The sequence below is a fragment of the Numenius arquata genome, chromosome Z (assembly GCF_964106895.1).
Source record: "Numenius arquata chromosome Z, bNumArq3.hap1.1, whole genome shotgun sequence".
In the NCBI taxonomy this organism is placed as follows: domain Eukaryota; kingdom Metazoa; phylum Chordata; class Aves; order Charadriiformes; family Scolopacidae; genus Numenius; species Numenius arquata.
This window is the reverse complement of record NC_133616.1, coordinates 67624728-67652234: the sequence shown is the minus strand read 5'-3', so window position 1 is coordinate 67652234 and position 27507 is coordinate 67624728. Positions and strand designations below refer to the sequence as shown.

The window sequence follows — 27507 nt, the reverse complement described above, 5'->3', positions numbered from 1 at the left end:
AGTTCGCTAAATACAAGTTTCTCAGTGGTGTGTGCTGTCTGTGCATAGTGTGGCATTGTCAGCTGGTTAGTAACGTCTTCTACTGACAGGAGTAATAGTACTTATCTTTAGATAATTAACAATATTCAAATTTGTTTGTCTGTAAAAACATGGCTTAAGTTGCATCCTTGTTTTCTTCTTAATAACCATAGATAAGCTGTCCCGGTTCTTTTTCAATTATAAAGAAAGATAATTCAGATCATATTGCAAGCAGAAGGGATTTCCTTTTCTTAAGACTCTTGTTATAAAGGTAAAAAACTGGCATATGGGACCAGTCCTATCATTTCACTAGTGTGTATTCTGTCTCTGATACTTGATAGTAGTGCATGTTTTGGGGAAAGATGTGTGAAAATTCTGATAAGTAATTAGTCAATAGGCCACACATTTCTAATGTTTCATTAATTTGTCACTACTTTGGTGTTGGTTTTCGACTATCCTTACATGGGTTAATGGTTGCTGTCAATTACAGGTATAGGAGCGTTAATTATTCAAGAAAGGAGATAGGGCATTTGGAGTGTATTATGTACATCAAAAGATGATTCTGAGCGCTGCTTCTCAGTACTATCACTTCTACTATTCCTACAAATTAAGTGAGTTAGTTGGCAGCCTTCTTTGAATACAATCCCCTGCTTTTGAATACAATCCCCATCTCATGTTCATTGATTCTCTGATGTAATCATTCAGAAAGAAACTTTAGCCTTTAGTTCTGGGCTATTTTGTATAGACACATGCGTATACCTGCCCATTATATATGTTCTGAACTTACTAAATTTGGTTTTGTGTACATTTGAACTTATATTTGCTCATGACACACTTAGAATGTATTGACAAGTTTACTCTAGTAAATGACCAGTTTACTGTAGTAAACTAGTTTACTCTTTAGCTCTCTGAAAGTGTTTTAACAGAAAAGGAGTATCAAGAATAGAGAGGTAATCTTACTTTTTTTCTATTTGTATTACCTGCTCTAATGACTTATGAAGTCCAGCAATGCTCCAGCAGTGAAGCTTTCCAGTACTAGTAATGTGGTTATTTAGCTTTAGTATATAAAGCCAGCTTTTTATAACCATAGAGCCATCTGGAATGGATATTTTAGGAAAGGCAATTCTCCTTTGGATAATATTAAGAAAAAAGGTGGCTGGAGTAAATATTGAGGGGAACCAGACAGAAGGAACAAATGTTAGCGGCCAGATTGTTTCAACTAAAATGAGTGTTGTGAGGAAAACACACAGAACTGATTTAATGAGTTTGAGTTTTGCTATGGAATACATTGTCTTAAATGCATGCAGCACTGAACTGAAAGCATCTAATATACTGCATGTCTAACACAACTAAGACTGGTCTTTAAAGGTCAATTTATGTACAGACTGAGGCTAGCACAAACTCTGAAATAAGGAAGAAAACCAAGAGTGATTTATGGAACCTAAGACAGAATGTATCTTTCACAGTATCCTGTTCTAAGCAGGAACTTCGTGTAATACAGTTGTACCCTAGTGATGAACTTCTGTCTTTGTATCATTGTCAGCATGTGTCCTCAAAAATGATGTGTAATTTGTGTTCCAGTGCTGTGCACTCACTGCAAGTATAACTGTTTTTTTCTTTCTTAGGACTGTTTTGCTAGACAATGATGTTAGTCCATCTGATTAACTTTCTAATACTGATTTGCAATAAACAGAAACAATGTGAACATGAGGTACCTATTTGCTTGTTTCCAGCATGATTGTTTAAGCCTGGCTTTCTATGAAAGCAGGATTTAATTTACAAGTGAGTGTGACTGGTTTTTTTTCTTGAACATGTTGAAATTCCAAAGAAACCTATCTTGGCACAGCTTATAGGAATGCTTAACTGGAGATGAAGAGAATGAAGTTCCACAGCTTTTTAACTTAGGCTGTTCCTTCATATTAAATTATTAGACACTGTAAAATCCAGGTAAAGGAAATCCTATAGGTGGCTTCTGAAAGGAGGGCCTTTGAAGCCTCAGGGGCATAGACAATTCTAATTTTGCAGACTTATTTGTAAGAAATGTGATGGTATGCGTCTCTAGCTATTGTAGTCTTGATAAATCTTTTTCATTATTTCATCTAATAATGCAACCTAATAGAAAAGGAGGTGAGGGAGGAAGAAATTATATGATTTCCTGTACTGTTTTAATGCAGTTCAGAACCTGGGATTTTTTTAGGCTTTTTTGACTATACTTTGTTAAGCTCTTTGTTAGAGGTTAACCTCTTTAACCTCTTTAACCTCTTTGTTATTGTGTTTCTGAGGCAGCTACAGGATAGTATGTGCAATAAAATGCTTTAGATATGCATTACCTTGTCACTGGTGAGTCATAAGTGCCTTGGCTGAACTATTAAAACTGGGTTTCAAAGGTGGAAGAAAATGAGTTTTCCAGCTGCCATTGGAGACCACTAAATTTTGCTACTGTATTCATTAGTATTGTAGTTCTTGGTTCTGTAAAAATGCAACTATCTTGCTAAACTCACTTAAGCACTTTCTAAGGGTGAAAGTCAGTGTGTTGATTATTTGGCGAAAAAAGAATTATTTTATCTTACCTTGTAGAGCTCTTACATGTGGAGACCATAATGGTCTCCAAAATCGGGTAGCATTAAGAGTATCTCGAGGGGCTTTAGGGTGTGTCTTAAAACCTGGTTGTCCTTAAGCTTCTGATGTAGAGTGAAGAGCTGGATATTGAATTAGCCTTCCAAAATGTAGGCTTAGAGTTCTGTGTATAGCTGCAGAAACACGCCATGGTCTGCCTGTGCAAGACACAGCTGTCTCTGCTTTCTGCCTCTATTACTCATAGGTGATGAGCAGGTCTGTGGAGTTATATAGTGCTCTGTCACCATTTTTGGAAAAATGGAAAATTATAAATTTTCCTCTCCTCAGTTTGATAAAAGGTGACTTTTTATTTTCTTTTTCTTTTTTTTTTTTCAGCTCTGAAAGATATTTGGGAATCCATCTTATGCAAGTATCTAGCTACTGTGTCCTGGGGGAATGTCAATGCTTTGGGGTAGGGAGTGACATTTGCTTTTACTGGGGTTTTGTTTTGTTTTTCTTCAGGTTGTGATAGGTTTGTCTTAGACTTTTTTCCTCGGAGTTGATACAGAAAAGGAGATGCTAATTCTGTGGACCAGATAAGACATGTACTTTAGGCCCAGGTGAACAGGAAAAGTTTCTAGCTGATGGTGTCTGTCAGGCTGTTGTCATGATAGAACTGAGTTCAGTGCAGATGCCTTGCTGCTTTTTAGAAGGTGATTGATCAGTTCTAGGTCTTTTCTGCAAGAAAGAAATGCACAAAAGCATGTGAAACTACAGTTTTGAAGTCAGAAGAAGGCCGCCTTTGTGGCTGACTTCTGTTAAAACTATTTCTGTTCCCATTAGTATTACTTTAGTACTCCTGATATAACAGTTCACAATCAGTTCTGTTAGGATATCTGTCATTGAAATAAATATTGCTACACCTGGAGAGTCCTTTTTTAATACCTTGTCCTCTGTTCTGGACAACAGTTTCTACTTCAGTTTACCTCCACATTTGTGTTTTCACCTGAGTAAACTTTCAAAGATAATAAGCCAATTTAAACACCTAAGCTATGTCAGAATGTTAGAGGTCTGACATTTAGAAGTGTGACCAGTAAAAATTACTTACTCAGCTGAAGTGAGCTGCTAGTAAGGAATTGCAAACTCGCACTTTCTAAGCTAATTTTTGACAAATATGGTGGTGAAGAGTAGAGAAACGAGCTGTCTAATGCTGAGATTGAGCCCCATGTTTGAGTGCTGATAGAAACTTGGTGTCCTTGGCTGTAGAATGTTAATTAAGCATAAATATTGCCTTCTGCAGCAGGAGGAGGTGTTTTTGTGTTCTTTTGGAGCTAAGTGTCTTGACAGTGATCCATAACAAAGACTGTTAATGGATTGTGAAGGAGGTATTTAAGTGTAGAAGTCTTACACCATTAGATTGCTGGGAGTGCTTAGTATGGGCTGGTAACTGCCATAGCTGATGTGAGTGTTGGATCTCAGTGTTTTCCTTCTAAAAGCTGGGCAGAGCAGTTGACTCTCTATGCAAGAAGAGCTTATCATTTTGAGAACATCCCGGGAAATCAAGACATCTAGATTTCAGTTTTCATGCAAATACTAATACAGAATATTTAAAAAAAAAAAAAAAAAGAAAAACACAACACCCACCCCCAAACCACAGTTGGATCCCTAAGCTTTATGGGGAAATTATAAAGTGAATAGATCAAGCAAATGTTTCTGAAAGTGCCATATTTTCTACTCTGAAACCTACTGAATTCATCTTTCCATGAAAAAAAAAACACCAAAACCAAGCCACAAACAGAATTGTCAATGAACTTTTTAATCTAGACCACATCATCTGATTTCTCAAAGTGAAAAAACGTATGTAAGAAGCGTAAGTGCCAGAGTTCATCAGAACAAATCTATTTCTTGGGAAATAGATCTTCAGTTTATGTACTGCTCAAAGACTGCTTTTCTGAGGGGAAAAAAGAGGTAGAAAATGTAAGAGCCTGCTGTTGCTCTTACAGAGCAAAAGAAAGTTGATACTTTTTTTTTCCTTTCAGAATCTTTTAATACTTTTGTTTTAAACTAAAAGTACATCATCCTTGTCTCTGTCCTGCTCTGTCTTCCACTCTCTTTTCCATTTCATTCATCTAGATTTACATAATATCCAGGATGCATGCAAACTTGGGGGTGAGACGTAACGGGAGGGATGATGGCATAAATTCCCCTTTTTTCTTCCTAAAAGAACTGACCTGCTGCTACCAAGCAAACAGATACTATTTCCTCTGGGTAAGTTAATCCAGGAAAATAGAAAAGGGGGCTAGTAGGCAGCACCTCTAAAAATTTGCTCGTGCCCCACCGAGCTAGTGTTGCACAGCTTTAGAAATACTGGTGTGGTCAAAGTCTAGTGTTACTGGTCTTGTTGAAAGGAAACCTTCTTGCCTTTCCAACTGCTTGTTCCTGCCACTTTGTCTTTTACAGAAATAACGTCCCAGTTTAGCAGTATCTTCAGCTACCTGCTGAACAGTACCAGGGGGCTAAAACTGACTGGAGGGCCGGGCCCAGAGAGTGGTGGTAAATGGAGTTAAATCCAGTTGGCGGCCAGTCATGAGTGGTGTCCCACAGGGCTCGGTACTGGGGCCGGTTCTCTTTAACATCTTTATCAATGATCTGGACGAGGGGATCGAGTGCACCCTCAGCAAGTTCGCAGACGACACCAAGTTGCGTGGGAGTGTCGACCTGCTGGAGGCTAGAAAGGCTTTGCAGAGGGATCTGGACAGGCTGGCTGGATGGGCTGAGACCAACGGGATGAGGTTCAATAAGACCAAGTGCGGGGTCCTGCTCTTGGGTTACAACAACCCCAGGCAGCGCTACAGGCTTGGGGCAGAGTGGCTGGAGAGCTGCCTGGCAGAAAAGGACCTGGGGGTGTTGGTCGACTGTTGGCTGAACATGAGCCAGCAGTGTGGCAAAGAAGGCCAACAGCATCCTGGCCTATATGAGGAACAGCGTGGTGAGCAGGACTTGAGAGGTCATTGTCCCCCTGTACTCGGCACTGGTGAGGCCCCACCTCGAGTACTGTGTCCAGTTTTGGGCCCCTTACCACAAAAAAGACATTGAGGTGCTGGAGCGAGTCCAGAGAAGGGCAACAAAGCTGGTGAGGGGTCTGGAGCACATGTCTTATGAGGAGAGGCTGAGGGAACTGGGGTTGTTCAGCCTAGAGAAAAGGAGACTGAGGGGGGACCTTATTGCTTTTTACAACTACCTGAAAGGAGGTTATAGAGAGGCGGGGGTCGGTCTCTTCTCCCAAGTCACAGGCAACAGGACTAGAGGAAACGGCCTCAAGTTGCGCCAGGGGAGGTTCAGGTTGGATATTAGGAAGAATTTTTACACTGAAAGGGTTATCAAGCATTGGAATGGGCTGCCCAGGGAAGTGGTTGAGGCACCATCCCTGGAGGTGTTCAGAAGATGGGTTGACATGGTGCTGGGGGACGTGGTTTAGTGATGATTTTTTGTCAGAGTTAGGTTGATGGTTGGACTACATGATCTTAAAGATCCCTTCCAACCTAGATGATTCTATGATCCACAACCTAGATCAGTTCATTATACTAATGGGTGTGTGGATACAAGTCTGAAAAAGAGGGGTGCTAGGAAGGGGTGTGCTTCTCATCTGGTAGCAGTGCTAGTTTGTTACATTGAATTCACGCTTTTTTCATGAAGTCATACTTTTACAGTAACAGAAAAGTTTTCTGAGATGATGAAAGTTAAGAAATCTCTGTGCTTTGAATTGTTCCATGACTTGTTTTATAGGCCTGTCTAAAATTTGAAGGTACAAAGAGGTACTTGGTGGTGATGAATGGTTGGTTCCTGTACACATGTGCTGGAATACAGCTGGTGATAGAATATGGAAGAATAGAAGTGGAATGGCCTTATAATTTTTTTTTCTATTTTATATCATATCGTATATATATCTCATATTATATTTCATAGGTGTTTTTTTTTCTCAGAAGTGTTTCTGTGAAGTAGTCATTTGTATAATATATAACAAATATGTTGAAGGCTGTTAGCCATCAAAGGAGAGAACTACCTCTTTTCCATGTTTAAATGTTGTTGTTCTACCCAATCTAAAAGATTTTTTTTTTTTTTTTGCAACTGCCTCAGCATGACTTCCCACCTGATCTGATGTTTTGAATTAAAGTTCTTTATTGGTTTAAAATGCAGTACTCTTCCTGTGGCATTTGAGGGCAGGAAGCATCAACAGGATTCTTCAGAAGGATTTAGCAGTAAGAATAAAGCAACAGTAGGAAAAGAAATCTTTTCGAAGAAAGCTTTTAGATAATCTTTGTTCATATTAAAAATGGAGAATATAAAACAGTGCTTGCTTTCAAGTTTTCTTTGAAAATACTATGAAACTCTGTAATTTGGAATTAGGAAGAGCATTGCCAGCAGGTTGAGGGAAGTGATCATTCCCCTCTGTTCAACCCAGGTGAGGCAACACCTGGAGTGCTGAGTCCTGGTCTGAGCTACACAATACAGGAGAGATGTGGACAGGCTGGAGTGAGTCCAGGGCAAGGCCATGAAGATGATTAATGGCACGAAGTGTACGACATCTGAGCAGAGACTGAGAGAGCTGGGGCTGTCCAGCCTGGAGAAGAGCAGGCTTGGGTGGAATCCTACAATGTGTATAAATACCTGATGTGAGGGATTGGAGAAGAGGGAGCCAGATTTCAGTGGTGCCCACTGACAGGACAAGAGGCAGTGGGCACAAATTGAAATACAGGTAATGCATAAGAAAAAGAATGGTGGGGTTTTGTGTGTGTGTGTGTGTTTTGGGTTTTTTGGTGGTTTTTTTTTCTTTAATTAGTGGTGAGGGTGATCAAGCACAGGTTGTCCAAGGAGGTGGATTCTCCATCCTTGGAGATGCTCAAAATCCATCTGGGCATGGTCCAGAGGAGCATGCTCTAGCTGACCCTACTTGAGCAGAGGGATTAGACTAGATGATCTGCAGAGGTCTCTTCCAAGCTTGGCAATTCAGTGATGTACTCCAGAACATAGTGATGACAGCAAACTTTGTCAGCCTCAAGCCAGGATGAGCATCTGCTTCAAACCAGGTTAAGGCATAGTGACCTTGAAGTTTGTTTTTTGATTTATTTTGAGCTTCAGTATCAAACAAAATTTAGGCACGCAGTCATTTTGTCCCTGAAATAAGAGAAGTGTGGTTTTTTTTCATTGATGCAAAACATAAAGAATTGGCAAAAAAAGTATTACAGAAGAATGAGAAACAGAATATCTCGAAGTGGCAGCAGGGATAAAGCTGAGTGGTTTTGATATATTGATTATGAAAGATTGTAGTAGTACTTTTTGCAGTAATAAATAATATTGTTTATTGGACATTATTTCCAGGTCTATCTTTAGATTGCTAGGAGCTTTGTAAAGAGCGTTATTATGGGCTTTTCTAAAGAAGCAAACAATCCTACATGGGACAAAAATGAGACTTTTTTTTTTACATGCAGTAGAACTATTTCACAAATTTTAGAGTAGATCTTTAAAATTCCTCTTTTCTTAACCGTTGGGTAAGAACTAGTTATATTCATTATATATACCAGGCTTTAAAAAGTTTTAAAGAGAGATTGAATATTTTCTTTTGAAAATTCAGTGTTTCATATAGACAGAAATTGCAAGCACAGGTCTTTTCCAAATTGCATAGTGAACCTTTTTGGTGATTTTGTATAACTCAGGGTAGACCTGTTTTAATGACTTTTTTACCTGCTTGGTAAAGTACTTCTTACAAACCAGACTTCCTGTGGCAAGACTTGAGATCAGTTGGGAAGTCAATTTTGGTATCAAATGACTGTTCTGTGGTCAATGTTATCTTTTAAGGAACTAGAATTCTTGAAAATGTACATTTGGCAAGAACCACATCATTAGTTATTTAAACTAGAGCAGGAACTTCTCTGTACCCAGGAAGTGTGTAGTTTGCCAGCGGTCAAAACCGGTTAGTGGAGGAAAGCATGTCGGATTTGTGGAGCAGAGATTTACATCCCCTTTAAAGGTAGATGAACTGTCTACAGTCTGAAGAAAGTATTCCATTTCTACTGAACTATTTTAAGCCCCGAAGAGACTGAAGATAGAGACTAAAGATAGTTGGTCTTACTAGTCAGAATGTCTCACTTGCTAATATTTATGGTTTACAGGTTGTGGGCTTTTGGCAGGGGCGGGGATGTGTTATGGTTGTGTAACTTCATCTAACGTATGGCTTGGTCTGCTCAATACCAGCCTAAAATGCCTAAATCAGCTGTTGTTCAGAGAGCAAAAATTGAAATGGGTACAGGTGCTGAAAAAGAGCTGCTTGTGTGGTAAAAAAAGCCTTCATTAGTTTCCACAATACGTCATGCAGAAATAAATCTTATCACTTGCAATAAGGTTGCAACAACTTATCACTTGTGACTACTTTAAAAGACTCTTTACCTAACAGTATATTAAAAAAATAATTGCAATATTAATCTTACTTTAACCCGTTATGCACTACAAGCTCAAATATCACATCTAGTTTTAGGTATGTATTGAAATAGATTATCTGGCATATATGGCTTCTATTTACAGATGATCTTATTAAATTTGTATATTGCTATTTTTTAGTGTGTATTTTTGTTTCCTTTGTGATGCATATCCATCTCTAGTGCATAAAAACTTCTTTGCTTCTTAAAATGTGTCTAGAAGCAACAGAAGAAGTTTCCTTGGACAGTCCAGAGAGGGATCCAATACTTTCACCAGAACCTACTCCTGCAATCACTCCTGTAACACCTACTACGTTAGTAGCTCCCAGAATGGAATCAAAAAGCGTAACAGCCCCTGTGATTTTTGATAGATCCAGAGAAGAGGTATGCAGTAAATTCTAAATTATGGAAATGTCTTGGTTTTTGAAGCTTTTTCTTCTTTTAAAATTACAGTTTCTAGATGTTGTCTCACAGGATCATTGTTTGCTAAGGGGAAGTACGTAAAAGAAAACGTATTCTGTTTATTTTGCATATAAAGTTTAATATGAATTTGACTTATGAAAATACCATAAGAATTCATTACTTAGGTCATCATGTTGGAAATCTGTAGTGTAAGTAGTAAGAAGACCCATTCCTTCAGAACAGGTAAGTGTATGTAGGAGCAAGCTGTGAGCTTGATACAGGAGAACTGTTAATGGTGTATAATACGTCTTACTAGCACGTTACAGGTCTCAACTTGGATTTCTGAGGCTGTTCTTAATGGGGAAATGGAGGAAGCAGTTGTTAGCATTATCCTGTATGCTAACAAACAGCTGAGGCTAATGGTACTTTTAACATTGCTCTTTCCATTTGGCATTCTGTTCAAAGCCTGGGCATTGCCAAATGTCATTCATTCTGGAGTATTCTCTTACTAGACAGTGCCTCTGCTAAATGAGTTTGCAAACAAGACTTGCTTGTGACTCGATGATGGCTGCTTCCCCAGGTACCACAAGATGGCATTTTATCCTGATTTCCCGACCCTTCCCTCCCGGCTTTCAGCCCTGGTACATTGTGCCTTCTGCCATGGTGTTTCTTAAGATCTCTGTTTTTATCAAGCTTATGTATGTTACATGAAGATTACAAAATTCTGCATGATTATCGCTCAGGCAATTAGCAGAAAATTCTCAATCTGTTACTTTTCCCTTCCCAAGCTCTTCTGCTACAGATACCATCAATAAAAAGGAATGTCTGTCCTTTGATTAGAGGCATATAGAATCATCGCAAATGAAAGTGGTTTTTGAACCATAGTTATTATCTGCTGGCATTGTAGGAGATACATACCCCTAAGATAAATATATATTAAACATTTTTAGGCCAACAAGTCCTGACAAAAGGCTGCCATATTAAAAGCTTTTGCAGGAAGGCTTAGATATAAAACCATAGAATTATAAAATCATTTAGGTTCTAAAAGACCTTTAAGATCATCAAATCCAATGGTAAACCTAATACTGCCAAGTCCACCACATGAACTTTCTTGCAGTGACAAATCAATGTTAGAAATTGTATTCGCTGAACATTGGATGGAGGGTCTGGAAAGGGTTTTTAATTATACAAACATAATGACTTTTCCTCCTCCTTCCTCTGTACCCTTATCTTTGTAATCATTCATAGTACGAATGCACGTTACTTTGTAAAATATGGCATATCTTTTTCCTAGATTGAAGAGGAAGCAAACGGAGATTTGTTTGATATAGAAATCAATGTTTCAGACCCAGAGAAAGTTGGTAAGTTCCTTGAGCCTAGTAAGTCAGATGGTACACTGTCTTATCCCTTGAAGATTATGCTGAGATTTTAGCATGATTTCTTACTCAGTTATCTTTTGGCAGTTTGTATTATCTAAATGGAAAGCTATTTAATGTATATTTTGGAACAAAAAGTGTGTGGAGGGATTAAAATAACTTGCCCTAGGATAAGTTTTCTTAATTTTCTTACAGGAGATGGGATGAATGCTTATATGGCATACAGAGTAACGACAAAGGTAACCGGTGCAACAAACATTTGCAGATAACTTTGTATCATTTCTGAGTAGATGGATCAGTAATTCATAACGATTTTTTTTTTAAGACATCACTTTCCATGTTCCACAAAAATGAATTCTCTGTTAAAAGAAGATTCAGCGACTTTCTTGGCTTGCACAGCAAATTGGCAACAAAGTACATGCATATTGGTTACATTGTGCCTCCAGCTCCAGAAAAAAGTATTGTAGGTAAGTGTAGTTCCTGTAAGGTTGAATTTAAGCATGCAATTTAAGTACTGTAATACCAATTAAGTATTTTAATATCTGTTAGGCTTGTAAAATGAATAACTTTTCTGTACAGATATTACTTACTGCTTATCAGGTGGTCCAAACTATTAAATATTCTTCCTGTTCTGTATTTTAAAAAAGTTCAGGTTAAATTGGGAAGGTATGTACTGGTCTCTTCCTAGCTGAGACCAGCATTGATAACAAGAAGTACATTTGTCTTAATACATGGCCTTCTGTTCTTTATCTATCGTTCTTTCTTCACTGTTGCTCTTCAAGAGCTGATTAGTCTATCAAAACAAAGATGTTAAAGTTTATTTTTAACTTGTGCTGTTATCAGTTGCCTGCAATATACAGAGCTTCATATGTACTCTACCTTTCTAATACTTCAGTCTGTTTCTTTTGGCTATGGTGAATGCTAAAACCTCAAACCTTCAAAGTTCTAATTTAGAAAACACCTTTGAGTGATGCTAGCCTTCATGAACGCCTTGAAGGATCACATCCTTTCTCCATGAAGTAAGAAGCATGCCTAATGCATTGAAGCATTCAGTTTTATGAGCTATAAGTAGTAGACATTCTTTCAAAATAACTAAACCTTTAAAGCACTAAAATCTGTTGAAGTCTTTTGGCTTACCCCTGTAAATAAGTGATTGGACTCTAGAATGCTGTTTGATATGTACAGAGTGGTAGGACTTTTTTTTTCAGTAGTTTAGTCTGTAAAGTTAATCGGAGCAGCACCTTTTCGTGTAAGTAGGAATGATACTAGGTAGGCTGAGTGGATGTTGGCAGCAGAAAGTTTAGGAAAATCATGCTTTTAATTGTGTGGAAAAGCATTGCATTTTTCAGTTTAGAATTGAAAATTTGATCTGAATTTTTGGTAGTTCTTGAAAGTAATGTATAATTCTGTAATAACCAATTATTCATGTTTAATTGCAAATGCTAACAGGGCTTATAAAGGTGGAATGAGGCTTCTATTCATGTCCTTCGGATGATACATTTTATGACAGTGTGCAATTACATGGAAATGAAGTGCTTACATCACAGTCAAATTAATCTGTAAAACAAAGCTTTTGGGGTTTTTTTTGGTATTTTAGGTACTGCTTAAACAAAAGCAGTATAAGTATTGATGCACCTGGAAGTGTGTAAAATGGTGGGACTTAACTGCAGGTAAGCAAGCACTGGCTGTCACTTTAGATCCGTGAAGACACACTTTGTTAAGCTACAGATAAGTTGGGAAAACTCACAGACTCACTAGGATATTTTCCAAAGAGAGTGAAATTCACGCTTTAAACTCGATCTTCAGTGCACAGGTGGTATTCAGTTCTTCCAAAAAAATACACAGTCCATACATTTCTAATTCTGGAGAAAAGAAGGGATACTAGGCTGATTTAAAATGAGGCATCTTAAAGCAGAGAGCTGGCAAAAACGGCTGAAAGTAAGATGATCTACTGAGTTTACATCACGTGTGTTTATTTTTAAAGTCTTAATATAAATATCATACATTCAGTGTTATGCAGTGTATATTGTACAAACTCTTTAATCTGTTCATACTCTTACACTGTTGATAACACCTGGAGTTTTAAGCTCCATCTTTATTTTGGTGGTGTGGGTGGGAGGGGCTGGCATTTCAGACCTTAGCCACAAATTCAAGTGGTCAGTTACTTACTGTGGAATAACAGGATAAAACTGAGTCAGTGGTGAGGTAGAGTTGGACATTCATCCGAACTGCCTCGCTACTTGCATATGTGTTTTGGAAAACCACGTTTTCTGTTTTCAAGAAAAAAAAATCTACTGAGTCATCGATCCTTTCCTGTGAAGGATTAGAGTGCTTGGGCTACAGAAGGTGCCTTTACACTTGCATTTAAGTAGGGTTATATTAGCAGAGAAAGAAACCTGACATGATATCTAGAAATAACTGACAATATCACAAGTTAGGAATTCCTCATATTGGTCATTTGATTACATACTCAGTTTTTTCCCTATGAACTTCTTTTGCTAGGAAATGTGAAGGATCTTTTGTATTAAACTGCAGCATTTCTGCAGTGAAATATTAATGAATAGTCATACTCTAATGCAAAAAGATGAGGCATGTGAATTACCCAACTTTATTTGAATACTTTAATCCTTGTACTTAAAGACATATTCAGTTCTACAGATAAAATTTGTGGATTTACAGTTACGTTACGCTGTGTAGTATACCGTTGAAAAAAATGCCGATCAGATTTATTTTCGTCATGTTACAGAGAAGGGATAAACTAAGACTTCACTGAGATGGTAAGGGTCCCTCCTTGTTCCTGTAAGGATGCTCTTTGTCCCTTCCATGGGTTACTGTGTGAAACTTCTAAAGCCAGAAGGGAGATCGGCTGAGGAACAACTTTGGGAACTGTTGACCTGGCAGGTCACAGAGTTCATATTCAGCATCTCAGACTTAGAACGTTTATCTGGAGAAGTACAGAACTAACACTGCAGGAATACACATCAGGTAGAAATAAGACGTTTGGACTGTCTTAGAACATACCTTGCCTGTATTTTAGAAAACAGGGATAATTATGAATGTTCAGTGTTTCATGGTGTTTTTGATAGGACTCAGGTTCCTAAACTGTCTGAATTTGGGTCTTTAGCATGAAAAATATTGACCTCAGCCTGTCAGTTTGAGTTCTTCTGTTGCTGAGGTTGGATGTATTTCCCATACCATGATACACTAATAACTCTGGCTCCCCTATCATAGCTTTTTGGCCACTCTTGACTTGGGCAGAGGAAGCGATGTAAAGCTGCATACATTTTATTCTGCTAATTTTATTCTCCATTTAGTTTGTAGCTGTTCATATGCTTCAGAATTTTCAGACCCTGGTTACTTTACCTTACTTGACTAGGAAACTCCTAGTTTTATAACTTTAAAAAGTAATAGAATGAGAATATTGATAATAAGCTTACCAATTAATAGGCTTACAACCTGAGATTTATTTTCCTTTTCTGCTTTATTTGGGTAACTGTTTTCTTCTTCTGAACACGAGTGACCAGTAAGACTCCGATCTTCATTTAGATTGTCTTCATAAATGTACATTAAACTATTTTTTTGTCACTTTTAGTCACAATTAATATGTTACAGGAAATTACAGGTTTCAGGTGCTGCTTCCACAAAACCATGCAGCATGCAGTATTGATGCTTTTTCTGTTCCTGTGTAGTGTTTTTCATTGTAATTTGACTTAAATACATAAATCTGGGTGAGCTTTATCTTCTAATCACATCACTTATGTTAATGATTTATTTATGATAAAATAAAATCAATATGATGCCATTTTCTTCAAAGGCATGACCAAGGTTAAAGTAGGCAAGGAAGATTCTTCATCTACTGAATTTGTAGAGAAAAGAAGAGCAGCTCTAGAAAGGTAATGTATGTATCTAACTAAAACTTGTTTAGCCTCAAAATGACTTATAACATACTATGTCAAAATGACTTGTAACATACTACATGGGCTCTGGTGTCTGGGTCATCTAAGGCTCTGGAGGCTGTATGCAGCTGCCAAATTTTTGTGTAGAAATGAAATAATTCCAATTAACAATGGGAAATGTAGCCTTATTCATAGACAGTATTATAGCTAACTCTTTTCAAACTGATTGGTGCTTAAAATTGAGATCGCAGAGATTCAGTAAGTAAAACTTCATCAGCTTATTTAGGCATTTTGGGTTTAAGGAATTAAGGCACTTCAGTACCTCTGTTCCATAGAAAATCAGCTCTTGGTTGGGGGGATAGGTGAAAGAGACTCTCCTTCAGTCACTTGAAAGTAAAATGGCCTTCTGACGACTTACTGTACATTGATGTGGCTAGCTGAATTTTGACATAAGAGATATTGGATAAGAGATATTGTCACCCGGCACTGGTATACAACTGAGGTTGTTGAAAATATCTTTGCCATGGAAGGGTACTGTCGCTGATATGCCGCACCATTTCCCACTGTTGACATTGCTAGTAAAGCCTTTAGAAAGTAACTAGTAGAATTTACAGAAGTATACAGCCTTAATTTTGGTATGATTTTGTACTATGCCCATTTCTGTGATGCAATTGCATCATATGAGAACAATATCCCATGCAACAGTTTCAGTTAAACTAGAAAATTACCTAAAGGTTTTAGATTGTATATTGAAAGACCTAACAGATAATGTATGAAGCTCTTGAACTTCTGGAGATACAGAGCCAATCTTAGACAGAAAATATCTCTTCAGAATCCCATTGCTAATATCTTTCCACTTCCTAAATAACGGAAGAACATCTGAAATCATACTGAACCTCAAAATACTGATAGGTTGTTCTGTCTTAGTTATCTGTTACTGAAAATTGGCATATAGTTTAACATTTGCCAGTTAAAATTGCACCCACAAGTTACTGAAGTTCTTCTGTCACTTGGATTGGAACTGTGAAACACGTTCTAGTTATACAAGAAGTTCATTACTAAAAGAGTGGTGCTGTGAGGTAGGAAGACTTGGAATAACAGTCGGGATTAGAGTAATTGGACTTGGATAACTGAAGAAGTTATAGCAATGCCTGTAATAGAGATGACTAGTTCCCCTCTTGGTTGTTTACTTGAAAAACAGAAGTAGGATTAGAAAAAGTTCAATTCACAAGCCTGTTTGTGTACTTTAAGTGCTGCTTTTTCCCTTACTTGTTAAGGGAGCTAATCTAGTGTACCGTTTCTAGTAGATGTTGAGTGCTTCTCCCATACTGGGGAATGGACACCTTGGGACTTTTGACAACATTGGGAATGCTACACAGTATATTCCATTTGGTTGGTTTTTTTCGGAAGGACTATGGATATCTCATCTGGCAAGGAACAACTTTTCCATCATGCCAACTTTAGCTGCCTTTCCTTTCAGAATCAAAAAGTTACCTACCTACCAAGGTGTTCAAATGATATTTAGAGGCAGTGGTTCTGTTTCTTTTGCCTAAAGCTGCCGAAAACATATTAGTGTTCTCCAGAAAGTCAGACCAAAGTAATCTGCATTTTTTTTAACTGAGGACTACAGGAAAAGTAGACAGGAAAGCAATATACCCTGTTGGCAGGGTTCACTAAAATTTATGTCCTAGAATAGTGAACTTACATACTATGAGTCTGCCTGTCAGATGTCCTTGAGCACATTGCTGGTTGTCTCCAGTGAAAACGTTAGAAGTCTCCCTTGAAGTAAAGACTGTTCTCTAGCAGCAAATTTCTAAAGAAAAATCTCTTTGGCTGCTTTCCACATTAACTTGTACTTGCTACTGAATATAGAACAAGGAAGGAAAAGCTGAGCAATCTAATGTATAAAATAGCTTCATTGCAACCCGTATCTTCTTTAGGAAGAAAAATAAGGATCTGATGACCATAGAGGATGGAAAAAATACATTGTGTTTACAATATCAACATACTCAGACTTTCAGTTAAAAGTCCCAGTCCACATCACTTTCTAGGACAGTGTCTAAAAAACTTGTGAATGTAACAGGGTTGTTTTGCTACTTCACTACTGAGGCTTGAGCAAAACTAAAGCTTTGCAACAAGTAGAGTGCGCTGTTGATAGTATTCTGTCACTGCATCTTAATTTGCAGTATCACATACTTTGTTATATTCCTGGGATCTTTTGAGGTATTAGTTTTCTATAAAGCGTTCATGTAAGCATCACACTTTTGGTTAACATGTAATGTTAAAATCAGTTATGACAAACTTGCAGCAGTTTTTAGGGGAAGAATACTCTTGAAATTTCTCTCTTCAACCTATATTTGTTCAATCAACAGTTTTTACATCTAAACAGAAACACAAAAAATTGCAAAGGGAAGGAGTTGCTCTGATGTTTTTATTTTTTTGGGGGGGGTAGGGTGGATGAGTCCTTCAAAACTAATATGCGTTGAAGGCTTTAGTCTAGCGAGCAAATAAGTTGTTCATACCTAGAATATAAAAGAAATCTTGGAAAGTGAGTTGATTAATTCTAAAATAAGTCAGTCAAAATCATCTCTAACAAAAAACCTGTCCACTGCACTGTACAAGAATGTTGAAATGAGCTCATCTATTTTTATCTGGCATAACTGGCTGTTATTAGAGGGCGAGGACTTCACTCACCAGTTGAAGATAGGAGGTCTAATATTTTACCGTTGTGCAACATACGTTATGGCAGGTCCCATCTTAAGGAGTTTCTGGTGTAAACAAACATGTTGGAAACCACTGCCCATGCCTTTGGTGTGTGACGTTGTGGTATGGAGTGCATGGGGCTGCAATTACTTTCAGTCAGAAGTTCCAGATTTTGTGGCAGCCTTGCTGGAGTAGGGCTTCAGTGAATGTTTCAACAGCTTAGTGGTCCTGGCTTGTAACTTTGTGTAGGGCTTAGCCGAAGTGTTTGTTGGAGGAAGGTGATAGAATGCATAAATATAGTTTGAAGAGTCAGCAGAGAGGGAAAGGATTGAAGGGGCATGAAGATTCAACTGTCATCTGACCCTTTAGAGGTGACTTTTAAGAGTGTTCAAGCTCTATTAGATAATGAGGGAGGTTGTGTGCTGCGTTGTACCCATTCTTTAGATGAAGGACAGTTTTCAATGCTGTCAGGGACATTAAGTCTGTTTTTTTATCTAATATTTTCATTTTTAAAATCATAGGTATCTACAACGAACAGTAAAACACCCAACCTTGTTACAGGATCCAGATTTAAGACAGTTCTTGGAAAGTTCTGAGGTATTGTAAGTTTTTTTCAAGTTCTCCTATTTGTTTCTAGATATGGTAACCTACAAAGCAATATATTCTGTTCGTATTGAGACGTAATCCCCTAAATACATATGAAATCAAATCAGATTGTACCCTTCAAGGGACAGAATGGCAGAGGCTACTTAGGTAATGGTGTGCTTCTGCCTCTGATAACATTTAGAGTGGTAGTGACCAAAAGCTATTTGCTGTTCAGTGACTTCTCAAGCATGTTGCTCTGTCCAGTTCTGAGTGAATGAAGCTCATGTGAAAGTATCATACGTGGTGAAAATTTGTAATTGATGCTACTGATTGTTAAATAAGATCAAGAATTAAACTGGCTTGGAAGCAGCTGTCTTGCTTCTAGGAGTCTAATTTTAGGTGTATTGGTAGAATAATGTGAAAATGCTAGCAGCGCTGCTGGCCGGGCTAGATGTTTTGTGCACAGGGAATGTCAGTCACCCATGCTATCAGTCTGGCACCTTTCACAATATTAAATATATTGTTAAAGATACATAGTACCTCTTTATAAATGTACGTAGTGGATTCACTATAATACTGAACTGTCTTTTGGTCAATGTCAATATCTTAGTTATACTAATAAGTCACAGAGACCTCACTACTGACAAAAGCATCATTGACAGATAACTTACAGTGGATTTGTCAATGCTGCTGACAGTCAAAGCATCACATGAAGGGTAAATGGTCTGACATAGGGACCACCTTGTATGGCATATTCAGGCTAGCCTGAATAATAATATCAATTAAATTTGAAGTTTGTTAACTTACCCCTGAGGATTTCTCAGTACCTAAGCAAATACACAGTTCTGTTGATACGCATGAGGTAGGTTTTGAAATCTGGCCTATATTGAAAAGCAAAGAGATATCAACCTTTTATAATCAGCAGGCAGTGCGAATCTTGCATTATAATTAAATGTTTTACAGAATTTCTTTCCTCTAATTTGTTGCAAATCTATGCTTTTCTGTTCCTGTAGTGGCAGTTTGTTCTCTGTAGTGTACAGGTGGCTAGTTAGGACCTTTGCCTAGTTCATAATAACTTTGGACAAGTGGGTTGTTTGTTCCATTTAAATGTAAAGATGTAGAAGAAAAGTAAATAGTCTATATTTTTAAGTTTTCCTCTTGAGAATGTACAAGTAGTAAATCTGAGAAATTAGATTCCACTATATTGAAACACATAGGAGTAAAGAAAACACTATATCCTTTTCTTTCCCCCTTGTGCCCAGTTAAACCTCCATCCTTTTAACCAGTCTGTTTGCCCTTATTTGTCATTCAATTCCAGCTGCCGAGAGCAGTTAACACCCAGGCTCTGAGTGGAGCAGGAATATTGAGGATGGTGAACAAGGCTGCCGACGCTGTCAACAAAATGACAATCAAGATGAATGAATCGGATGCAGTAAGAGCTGATTTTTCGGCTTGAATAATGAGACGAATTAATGAGCCTCAACAATTGCATTTTAAAGCTGTAGAAGTAGAAAATGGGTTATTAATTTGCTTATTGGCTTGAATTCTTTGCTGTATCAGTTGACCACCCTGGCAGTATATGGATAATTTGCTTCTTTAAAACCAGAAATGTTGCTGGTAATCTAATTTGTAATGCTTGACTCTTTCATCTTTTGTCAGTGGTTTGAAGAAAAACAGCAGCAATTTGAGAATCTGGATCAGCAACTTAGGAAACTTCATGCCAGTGTTGAAGCATTAGTCTGCCACAGAAAAGGTAACTTTACTTTTATGTGGCTTCATGAACTGAAGCGCTTAGACCACTAGGAAATAGTGATGAAACGAGCTTAGTATGTTAGGGCTCTTAACTAATTAATAGATTAATACGGTATATTTTAATGCAAAAATCTTCTAGTTGTACCTTTTCATTTAAACTGCTGTAGTTTTTTTGTATACCATTTTTTAATCTTAATTTTAGCCACCATATCTATCATTCTTAAAGTTACTCTATTGATTTAGCATAATTTTTTTTTCTTGCAGAGATTCAGTACCATATCTAGCAAGTGATTCTACTACAGTAGACATCCATAAATGTATCTCTAGGTCTCATGGCAAGAGTCATTTCCTTCTGAATAAAAAGTGGCTGCATAAATCCATTTAAACATCTTTTCGTTCAGTATTGCTCTGTTATCTTAAACAGGATGTTACTATTCTTAATTTGGTCCACATAATGCTACATCATCAACCTACTGTTAAGGTAAACTTATCTGGAAAGATAAGTGGTCTCAGAATATCAGCTTTTGGTTTACTTATTTTTAGAGAGAAGCAAATCTCGTCAGTTTATATTTTATATAATAAATTATTTAATTTTAATATTTTAATCTTTATTTGAAGATTGCTTTCCATCAGATGACTTTCAAACAACCACTAAAACTTTGATTTCTACTTAAAAGATGACCATAAATGTGCCTTCTGACACTACTGTATTATGTTAAAACGTGAGGTCACCTTTCAGCTTTACACTTTAAAAATATGTGAAAATGTCACAAGTTGCTCTCTCGTAACTACCTTACCTCTCGTAAGTTACCTCTCGTAACTACAAGTTACCTCTCGTAACTCGTTACTCTCTGTAGTAAAAAATCTTTGGCCAGATATCCTCAAAACTAAAGAACTATTTTAAGAAGTAATGGAAAATCGAAGTGGTTTTTTACTGTTGATTTGACACCTGCTCATAAATTTGAAGAAGCATTTATTTTTTAAAAACAGTTGTGTTTATATTTTAAGGGTTTCAAATATCTAAAGACATTTTGCTTCTACAAATATTTCTCACGTTCTGATGATTCCACAGAAGCAGCAGATTTGCAAACAAGCCTGCTCTTTTAATGCTGAAGTAGTTTGGATTAACATTTGTTCAAAGGTCCTTTATAGGACTTAACTTTGTACAGGATGACTTACATGGGATTTGATGAGACAATGGTCATAGTATTTGTTAATAAATAAGCTAAAAACTTCACCTTTGAAGTTGCCATCTATACTGGCATGTTGTTTTGTGTTTTTTTTTTTTCTTTTAGGGCTTGTCAGAATGTGACAATACATTGCAGTATGACTGTATACAGTAGAATCAGTAAAACAGTCCAACAGAAATAAATTCCAATCGTGGGTGGGGTGGTTTTGTGAAACAGTTGATTTTTTTTTTCCACTCTGAACTGTATGGAACAACCGTGCTATAGACCTGTTAAAATTGTTTTCAACTGGTGCTGTAGATGACTTGGCTGTGGGCTCACATTTTTTCTGAACTAGGCAGTTCGATAATACTGAAGTGATGGTATTTTCCATGTCTTCTGCTAAATGGAGTGGTCATGACATTAGCAAGCTTAAGAGAGTATTTACTGATGGAGAGTTTTTTTTGGTGCAGGAGTTTTTTTCCTAAATGTGTTTCATTGTGATCTCCTTTTGTATTTTATCATGATCTTTAGGAAATACAGCATGTATTTTTCAGTTGGTGAAATTAGGTTTGACATAGGGCAGACGTCTCTGCTCCACTGATGTATGCTGCAGAGTGATGTAAGAAATTAACTACATTGTACTGAACGTTACTCCTGTATTTCAGAACTTTCAGCCAACACAGCTGCTTTTGCTAAAAGTGCTGCCATGTTAGGTAACTCTGAGGACCACACTGCTCTATCTAGAGCTTTGTCTCAGCTTGCAGAGGTTGAAGAGAAGATAGATCAATTGCATCAAGAACAAGCTTTTGCTGATTTCTATGTGTTCTCAGAACTGCTCGGTGATTACATTCGTCTCATTGCTGCAGTGAAAGTGAGTACTGCTAGGAAAAATACTGATTTTTGTGTTTAAAGTCACATTCCTCATCTTGTACATTTAGGGTAAATGAATGTGTGCACTTGCACATGTTGTAACACAATTAAGACTAAGTTTCTGCCTGAAGTCCTAGCTGAGTAAAATGAATGCATCCATGATAAGTTATTCCAATGATGAAAACAGTTGTGATCAAGAATGGAAATGGATTAATAAGATCCAGCCAAAATGTAAATGGTGAACATCTACTTTGAGCAGTACTAGTTATGCACAGTATTTGGGGACACTGTACACTACTGTATCTAAGCATACTGTACTTGTTTGTTCCAGGCCAATACTTTTTACAGTATTCTCATCAATTTTTGAGAACATAATTTGGCCATATTTGGTAGATAGCCAATAGTTTCTGTAAATGAGAAACAAATACAATTTGTGGATCTCCATCTCATTAGAGAGAAGATTCAATTTTGGTGTAAACCATGCTGCACAGCATAATTAGGTTTTGATATGGGAAGGGGTACCTATAAATTTTATCCAGAAATATTTTTAACTTGCCAGGTTGTTGGCAGTATATATTTTTCTGTTTATTTTATTTTTTTTCACTATGTGTACTTTGATTCTGCTACCTTAGTCCATTGCTAAAAATGTATTGCTGAGTAAGCATGTAATCCATATGCATGCACTGTAATCTGCATTAGAGAAGTATTTGCATAACAGCACTTTGTAGTGGTTCTTTTGGTAGTCTTTTGATGGAATGAGAAATGTAAAATGGTTTGGGGCACTAATGTGTCTGCTCCGGAAATTCTTTTTGAATATCATGCTATTTGTGGAAGGTACTGAGCTGTGCAAGCATGCTGTCAAATGAAATGCAAGAAGACATGGTAGAGACAGTGAGGTTTCTTTGAGTATACTTGTTCCAGTTTTATCCAGAATTACCTTTTCCTACTAGGAATTTAGATAGCTCTAACAATTCCAGTTGTTTAATAAATTTGTCTGTCCTTGCAAGGGTGTATTTGATCATCGAATGAAATGCTGGCAGAAGTGGCAAGATGCTCAGGTCACTTTACAAAAAAAACGTGAAGCTGAAGCAAAGCTCCAACTTGCCAACAAACCTGATAAATTGCAGCAAGCTAAAGATGAGATAAAAGAGGTAACGTTATCAAACGTTATTTTGGAGGCCAGACCTTCTGCATTAACTCATTCATTCTGCATTAATGCACTACTCTATATCATTTTTATTTACAAATCATGTACTCATTTTCTGTTTTCCATATTTACTGAAATTGTTAAAATGAATTTATTTAAAATATTAAATGTGTGCAATTGTTACTCATTGTAAGATCTGTAAGGCAGTTACTGCTGTCTCTACAGAGTCTGGGAGAGGGGAGGAGGGGAATATGAACAAGTTAAATAATGCTTTGAAGTGTTAGCAGATCACTTGGGTAGGCAGAGGAGCATCTCTTGGCTTCTAAAGCTAAAATCCAGTTAAGATGACTAATGGACAACTGTTGCCGTGTTTTGCTTAATTATGCAGCATATCTACCCATATATATTTGTATGTATATATGGTGTAATTTCAGTAAAAATAAATCTAACATGTTGAAGTGTCATAATTTATACACTTTTTCTGTCATGCTTCACTAAGGAAATTGAAGAGGTAGGACAACTTAATTATTTAACATTAATGCATCCTAATTATGCACCAGTATTCTCCCATTAAATAATGGGAGAACATCATTGCAGATTTCAAGCTCTTTTATGCAGTTGCTTTGTTTAGCATCCTCACATGCTGCTTTGTTCTTTCTGCCCTTCAATGTATTTTGCATTCAGTGTTGTTGAAGTTACTCATTAACTTGGCTTTCTTTTTCTTAAAAAAGGCCTTTGTTTACTGGGAAAACTTAGTGTCACTCTTGCGTGACACGCTTGTGTGGTTGTCTCTCTTGCTGTCACCCATCACGATGCAAGTGAGCTGGAACTCGTCAAAAATGCTTCCTGAGTACTGGAAGTAGTAGGAAATACTCAGTGATCCTCTCTGTCACAATATTAAAAGAATTAATTATGTTGTTCCTGAAGGATTTATTTTTCCTCCTTTATTGGATGATTAGAGAAGGTTGTTAGTAAACCCACAATTTCAATGTGCTGATCAAAAGTTATTGCTGCCATTGAAATATGTCCAGAGTTGCTGAATTTCTGGCAGAGAAATTGCAAAGCAGAAGCCTATGTATCTTGAGCTTCATCCATGACTCGGTTGATTTTTGCAGATAAAAGTCCAAAGAACAGTCCCAGAAATTCATTATTGAACAAGGAGAAATTTCTCCTTGTCAGAAGCTGAAAGATGACAGACTGTTATTCAGAGATAATTTGTGTAGGACCTGGCATTTGGGCATGATGAAACTTGGATGTTGGATCCATTAGTCCTACAGAGGCTTTCACAGAAGTCTCAGGTACCTCTACGTGCTGTGGTAGGAAGGCACAAGCAGTCTTAATCTACCTTTTCCTTGGATGAGTTTTGTAATGTTTCAGTTATTAGTTAACTCTTCAGGCTGTTCTTCTGTGAAGGACATCCTATTATGACTTATTGCATAGCTTCATAACGTATATCTGAAAGGCACTAGGGGACCAAAAATATAAATACGTAGGTATTTATTGGAACATACATGATGTTGATCTCATATCACAATAGTAACTTGACATTGCACCACAAAATGCTTTTGTGAATAAATAGCACCAGTGGATTGCTAACAGGAATATGCTTTACTAAATAACATAGCTTCTCTGTGGCCTTTTCTGAGGAAGATAAGTGTTAGTGGATGTATTGACTCCCGTGCCTCTGTTAATATGTTGAGATGAACAGATACAGTTGTATTTTAAATATCTGTTAGTCTGCATGTGTCTGAAGTGCGAGGCTGATAGCTTTTCTTTCACAATATATCTACACAACTAGTTTAAATTTAACAATATAGCAGGTGTGTAAAAGCAGTTATAAGGTAATGTAGATTATGACAATCTGTTACTGTGTAGTTGGATGCATTTACCAATAAACTAAGGAGAAACATAACCTACTGTCATGTATTGTTACGTGAATAACCACACTCCCTATATGGCAACCCCCCCCAAGAAACATCAATTTCTCTGAATTTTCCTTCTGTGCTCTTCTTACCTGCAGTAACTTTTATACTCCTGCTTTCTCTGAAAACTGTTCCCAGTGGATAAGAAAGCATGTGCTTTGGATTGCCTAAGCAACATGCGTTCTGACTGAAGAGACACTGAACACATCCTCATCATCTGCAATGGATATATGATGGAGATAATCATATACTTGGCCATAGGCAGAGATGAAGATTTAATCTTCTCTTCTGGGATTAGGAAAGTATAGGGAACTAGCTGTTAAGACTCTTCCACACTTGATTGGACAGGTAGTCACAGAAAGCATACAGGTTTAGATTTTTTTACAGCAGCGTTTGTAAACGGAGTAGCAGATAAAGCTTTAGGGGTCCTTCTTCATTTCTAAAGAATCTTTAAAAAATGTTATTAAGTGTTCTTTAATGGCAATACTAAGATGTTTTTAAGTTTAATCTACAAATCGCATTATCTTAGAGATACCGTTGTTTTAACTGATCTGATGACATTCTATTATACAAATCGTTTCTTTGAAATTGTTACTGTAAAACTTGTTATTAAGTATGCCAAAAAAACCACATAGGTCCCTTTCAGCTCTTGATTGACTATCACTAATACACTAAAAAAGTCCAGATACTGATAGACTGAATGGACAACACAAAGTCTTATCTCTGTATGTCTTTCCTTTGCCAGTGGGAGACAAAAGTTCAGCAAGGGGAAAAAGATTTTGAACAGATCTCCAAAACCATTCGTAAAGAAGTGGGAAGATTTGAGGCACGTATAATTTTGTCCAAGTAAATGACAGTTTTACTTTAGATAATATTGACATTTCAAGTAAAATCGGTTAAGAGGTTAATATGCCATAATTTATTTATTAACAGAAGGAACGAGTGAAAGACTTTAAAACTGTTATTATCAAGTACTTAGAGTCGTTAGTGCAAACACAACAGCAGGTAAGATAAATTTTAAGTTTTGTACAAGTTGATATTCAATGCGTTCCATATTAGGTTAGTTAAAAAAAAAAGGCTTTAAGTATAGCAGATTCTAATGTATAAACTACTTACTTCTAGTCTGTACTGTACTGGAGAATAACATAGTGAATGCACTTTCCCAGCTAGTGCTGTGCTTCCTTGCACAGTTCTAATTCAGGGAAGCAAGGGAGCAGCTCCCTTAGGGGAATATGCATGAGTGGAGGGTCTTGTCATCTTTGGAAACTGAAATAATACTTTCGCTTACAGATTGCCATAAATTGTAATAAATATGTACTTAGACTTACTGAAGAGACTTGAATGCTTAAATGTTTGTTGCTGTTTTTAAAAAGTTTAAAATATTACTGAACGTTGTAAAGCAGGAAAACAGTTTCCAGTAACTCGGAAGTAACCTTGCTCACAAAAGAATGTCTGGAGTCTTTCCCTTGTTCATTCTGGAACCCTCCAGCTTTGTTTAATTAAAAAAAAAAAAAAAATTGGTACCCTTAGAGTTAAGAATAGCAAACTGAGCATGCAAACAAATTCTGTGTAACTGTATTCTGTAGTATTGTTGCTATGAGTAGATTTGTGTATTTATTACTTGTATTTTTTCTTCCATTATGTAATAATGTGAATAGATAATATGAAGCACCTATGTTCTTGCTTTGTCCGGGGGAGACAAGTTTACCACAAGAGGAGGAAGGTATATGTGTTTTCTTTTCCAACATTTAGTACTTAATGAGTATTTTTCCCTTCTCTTCAAGCTAATAAAATACTGGGAGGCATTCCTACCTGAAGCCAAAGCCATCGCCTAAAAGAAGAATATTCCAAATGACAAGACACTCTGGATGTTTGTCCTGGATAAAACTAAATTCCACAGTGAAATCACTTTAAATCATCCAAATAAACCACTATATATTTTATGAATTAACATGTGGCTTTTTTTATATACTACAGCATTTTATTAACAAGCTGCATGTCCTGACCCTCTTTGAAGTGGACTGTGGCATGATGTTCTGCAATACATTGCTGAATTGAACACTATTGTGTCTTAATACTTGCACTAAAACGTGCACTGCAAGGCCAGAAAGCTGATATTTTTGTTCTTTACAATACAATGATCTGTAGTACGTTTACCTGATCTTTATGAAACAAATTTAATTGCATCGATTAATGTTCACTTAAACATTCCTGTACAAAATCATGTTTTTGTGATTGCAGTAATAAAGGGATGTACCTTGTGAAACATTAAACAGTCTGGATTTGTGTCTGTAGATATTTACTGGTGTTCTTAGAAGTAGCACTTAGAACAAATAGAGATTATATCAAAGGCAGAAAAAACATTAAGTAAAGAAAGCTGGAGATGGTATTAAAGATACACAAACAAAAACCAGAATAGTTTAGCAGAAATACTTTAATTCTGAATCTCTTCATTACAGGTATTCTTTTCACCTGAAGTTATCATGGCCTTGGTAAACTGTAATGCATTAATAGGGTCAAATGACTGATGCTTGGGCAACAGGCAGGCATATACTGAAATCCCTTCCAAGTGTCCTACAAAGCTTCTGAAGGGTTAAGCTCACCTGCATGGTCAAATACCGATCTTCTACTGGATGGC

The 27507-nt window shown here is 37.0% G+C and overlaps 1 protein-coding gene across 1 annotated transcript in view; it reads left to right on the top strand.

The window, feature by feature from the left end:
• SNX2 (sorting nexin 2) overlaps positions 1-27163 on the top strand; it is a 36335-nt gene extending 9172 nt beyond the window's left edge. The window contains exons 3-15 of the mRNA XM_074166916.1: positions 9268-9431; positions 10744-10810; positions 11021-11064; positions 11151-11292; positions 14640-14718; positions 17946-18021; positions 19328-19441; positions 19669-19762; positions 21596-21801; positions 22808-22951; positions 25615-25695; positions 25803-25874; positions 26654-27163. Coding sequence (XP_074023017.1) covers positions 9268-9431; positions 10744-10810; positions 11021-11064; positions 11151-11292; positions 14640-14718; positions 17946-18021; positions 19328-19441; positions 19669-19762; positions 21596-21801; positions 22808-22951; positions 25615-25695; positions 25803-25874; positions 26654-26704 — 1334 coding nt within the window. The 3' untranslated portion in view covers positions 26705-27163. The remainder of the gene's footprint in view (positions 1-9267; positions 9432-10743; positions 10811-11020; positions 11065-11150; positions 11293-14639; positions 14719-17945; positions 18022-19327; positions 19442-19668; positions 19763-21595; positions 21802-22807; positions 22952-25614; positions 25696-25802; positions 25875-26653) is intronic.
• The last annotated feature ends 344 nt before the right edge of the window (positions 27164-27507 follow it).